Here is a 3907-nt window from a genome sequence, read left to right as displayed (position 1 = left end):
TATTCAACATATGTGTGAATTATTAGAAGTTTCTTTTATCGTTTCGACCCGTCTCTATTCTTTCGACGTCTACCAGTTTATTTTGGAGTGTACTCTTCGGTCGTATTTCTACGACAATGGTGTTGTCGACTCAAGGTATTGGCATGGAGGATACAGCATGAGGTTTATGTGGTTTGGCTCTAGAACCCGTGTCTCATCTTTTCGTGTCTTGTTATTCCAGTTCGATTATGTCGGTTACTCTCACATGGGTGAAACGGCCAGGTGCAAGTTTTTCTCCACAATTCAGGAAATCCTAGAATATCCTAGTGTGCAGAAAGCTTCTAAGGAGTTGAAGATATAACTATACAAGCAATTTAATGGGCAATCTATGGTTATTATGGAAAGCGCCGAACATAAAGATCTACTAAAAAGGGAATGCTTGATCACTAAGTTGTTACAACTGACCGTATGACATGGACGCCATTGTCATGCGAGGTCATAAAACATGTTAAACTGGTACATCATACAGACCTTAATTCATAATGCAGGTCATATGACTTGGTGTCACCAAATTATATGGCCCGTATGTAGTACACTCACACATAATTAGTGGTTGACATTACCAGTGACAAAGTCATATGATAATGATCCATATGATGCTTTTCGCCCTTTCATACCACCCGTTTGATAATGTCATCTGATATCTTGTATAGCATCACTAGTGTGTATCTATAGCTGCCCTTAAAAAATAATATAAACCATTAATGGATGGAACCATATTTTTCTTCTATCCTGTTGTTTTATGCCTTTCAAGTGCTGCTCTCTAAATCCACATAAAACGTGTAACTTTAATCTTTAATTACCATTTGATGATATAGATCTTGATGAGAAGACAGAAGCAATGCTCAAACTCATTAAAGAAGATGCAGGTTCATTCGCTAAACGCGCAGAAATGCATTACAAGAAATGACCCGAGCTTAAGAAAGAAGAGTTGATGAAGAGAAGAGAGAGTTTATAAGACAACTTAGTTTTTCTGTCGATTTTCGCAAGCAAGAAAATGTATTTCTTAAAACAAGAACTGATAAAGATTGTTGCAAGAACATCAACAACAACAACAGTGAAAGCACACTTGAGTTCAACAAATTGAAAGGGGTATTTTGGGGATTATTATATAATGGTGAATCTGCTACTGCTGTTCCCTTATAGAGTCGCCCAGGCTTATTTTGTGTCATAATATTCTTTGCAAGTTAGTTATGATATTATCAAGTTACCCCCCATTTAGGAAAATCACAACAATGAACATGTTAAAAGGTCAAGTACAGGTTCATTTTGTGTGTTTAAAAAAATATTTGTATCAAATGTGAAGTGGGATCTTTTATGGGATCGATGATCATTTTGATGCCCGTGTGTATTCGGGTTCAATATATACGGCTATGTGTTCGTTAAGCTGTTCAAATATATATATATAGAGCGTAAGAGGTTAAGTCGTCAAATTTAGTTTGATTTATTGATCAAAGAGCAATGTTGCAAAAGTCGCTAGGCGGTTCCTAGGCGGCCGACCCCCTTGGAGGGAGTACTCGGACATGATAAATATAAAGAAAATTAGATATTGGGTAATATATATATTTCAAATATCATAAGTTTACTAATATTTATAACAAAATAAATGAATATCAATATAAATTAAGAGAAATACATTTTTAAGCACTAAATTATTCTAAAAAATGTTAATCATTAATTAAAAATAATGATATTTGTTCTTTAATATTATAAAAATACAAATTATGTTGTATTTTTTAAGTCAAAATAGACCCAAGTTAACCGACTAGATGTGATTCAGGCTAATGTTGACCACCTTTGACCAATTTTTAGTAACTGGGCGGAGTTAAAGAAACTCCTCTCGGCACCATACCTTGTAGCGAGTACTCGGCCTTGTAGACCTACTTTTACAACATCGTTAAAGAGATATAAACTAACAACCCAAATATGAGAGTATAAATGCTTTGAGCCAATCCTGATATTGTGCTGTTTTATTTAAGAGATCTTGATATAAGCTCGTGAGTTATTTTTTAAACTCGGATTTGAATTGTTTATTATTTGATAATCAATTAGCTGTTTTTATTTACATATGTATAATTATGATTACGTACACACCGTAATATATATTATTTAGTTGTTTGAACTTTGTATAATTCGATTTAACTTATTATTTAATTTTATATTTATTAATTATGTAAAAACTTTACTGATGTAAATAATAACTTGTTTTAGACTTGTGGGTCTGGTTAAGCTCGTTTATTAAATGACTTATTCATATAGGCTTGAACTCACTTACACTTGACTTGATTTTAGACTTTTAAGGAAAACAAATTTTAAATAGTTTATGACCGCCTTGACGTGTACTCATTGAGTTGTAGGGGTTTGATTATTGATGAATAGTTGGATACCCACTAAACCCATGATCACTTGATCATGGTTTTGAACTTCTGGTGCTAAATAAAAGGTAGAAAACAACTATAAGATAAAATGATAGCTAGTGCTTCACAATAATAGAATAATACTTGCCAAAACCAATAATGCCACAATGATCAACAACTATCATGCTTTGCTCAGCTCAATCCTTTTAAAAAGACATGCTTTTTGTTTACTTTTCAAATTTATTTCCAAAAGACAGATCTTATCACATGAACCACAAGAATCTAACAAAATATTACACTACAATAATTACACAAAAAATTAAATATATATATATATAAAAAGACAATCATAATTTGTTGCTGACTCAGACCCAAACAAAAAGATACCTTAAATCATAAATCATAAATGCGCCTCATATCATCTTCAAAATGTCCAAATTGCCCTCAAAGACCACTATTCACTCACACTTTGACACTAGTTAACATGACCACCATAATAGAAGAGACAGGCAAGCATCATTGAAGCACCAAAGGTCCATGAACCAGAAGCAGGAAGTGAGCCAGATGGTGAGATATTGGTCATGGTGTTGGGTCCAAAAGTTGGCATGTCATCAGGGTTAGGTGGACTAGGACTAGAAGGAATAATGGGCAGTGATGCTTCACTAGGTGAAATATCACCTTTACTAGGTGTAGGGAACAAAGGAGTTATGTCAGGAGATGAAGCAGGAGTAGGAGAAGAAGATGGTGGTGGTAATGGTAATGGTAATGGTAATGAAGATATTGTTTTTGCAGCAAGTGATAATTGGGATGAAGGAAAACATAAAAGGCATAAAGCCATAAGTGAAATAAGTGTTGGTAGTGCCATATATTAAGGATGTTTGTAATGAATGTGTTTTGGGATTGGAGAGGAAGAAAGAGTGTGGAGAGTGAAGGATGATGAGAGAGTGGTTATGTAATGAATGTTAGAATGATTGATTCATGAATCATATGGGATTGGAATATTAGAGTGGTGGCATGTTCAACAAAGTAACATGTTTTGTGTACCTTTTTTCTTTCTCAAAGTCATAATAATAATAATAATAATAATAATAATAATAATAATAATAATAATAATAATAATAATAAAAAGCAATTATAATAATTAATAGCAATAATAATAATATTTTACTTGTCTTAAATCATAGTAACTTTGCTTAATCTCAATCCTAATTTTTATGGCAATTTAGAAGGGAGATGTTATGTTAATTTGTTTAAATATTCAATTTAACAAGTAACAACGTTATCATTAGATAAAAACCTCGTGTGCACATAAGTAGCTGGTATGTGTGGGGCTTCATTTATACGACAACAAACTTGTTGGATATGTACTTAGAAGCCTATCACTTTGGGATATTTTGGTATATATAGAACAAAATAGAAATATATTCGTCAATTCAAAATGTTTTGGTTGGTATAAAATGAAAATAGAATAACATACATGTAAGAAATGAAGAGTTGTATTTTTGAAGATA

At 32.6% G+C, this 3907-nt stretch overlaps 1 protein-coding gene across 1 annotated transcript; it reads right to left on the bottom strand.

The window, feature by feature from the left end:
• Positions 1–2871: 2871 nt before the first annotated feature.
• LOC143586505 (classical arabinogalactan protein 26-like) lies at positions 2872–3261 on the bottom strand. The gene has a single exon (XM_077068046.1). It carries the CDS (start codon positions 3259–3261, stop codon positions 2872–2874), a length of 390 nt encoding a protein of 129 aa, XP_076924161.1.
• Positions 3262–3907: the final 646 nt, after the last annotated feature.

Source organism: Bidens hawaiensis, unplaced genomic scaffold, assembly GCF_021521415.1.
Source record: "Bidens hawaiensis isolate Kalapana, Puna unplaced genomic scaffold, B.hawaiensis_p1.1 tig00034685_1, whole genome shotgun sequence".
Classification (NCBI taxonomy): domain Eukaryota; kingdom Viridiplantae; phylum Streptophyta; class Magnoliopsida; order Asterales; family Asteraceae; genus Bidens; species Bidens hawaiensis.
Note: the sequence above shows the minus strand (reverse complement) of the source record. Positions and strands in the feature narration are given on the sequence as shown.

Excerpts from the sequence above, each read along its gene's own strand:
- LOC143586505 (XM_077068046.1), bottom strand. The coding sequence starts at position 3,261 with ATGGCACTACCAACACTTATTTCACTTATGGCTTTATGCCTTTTATGT.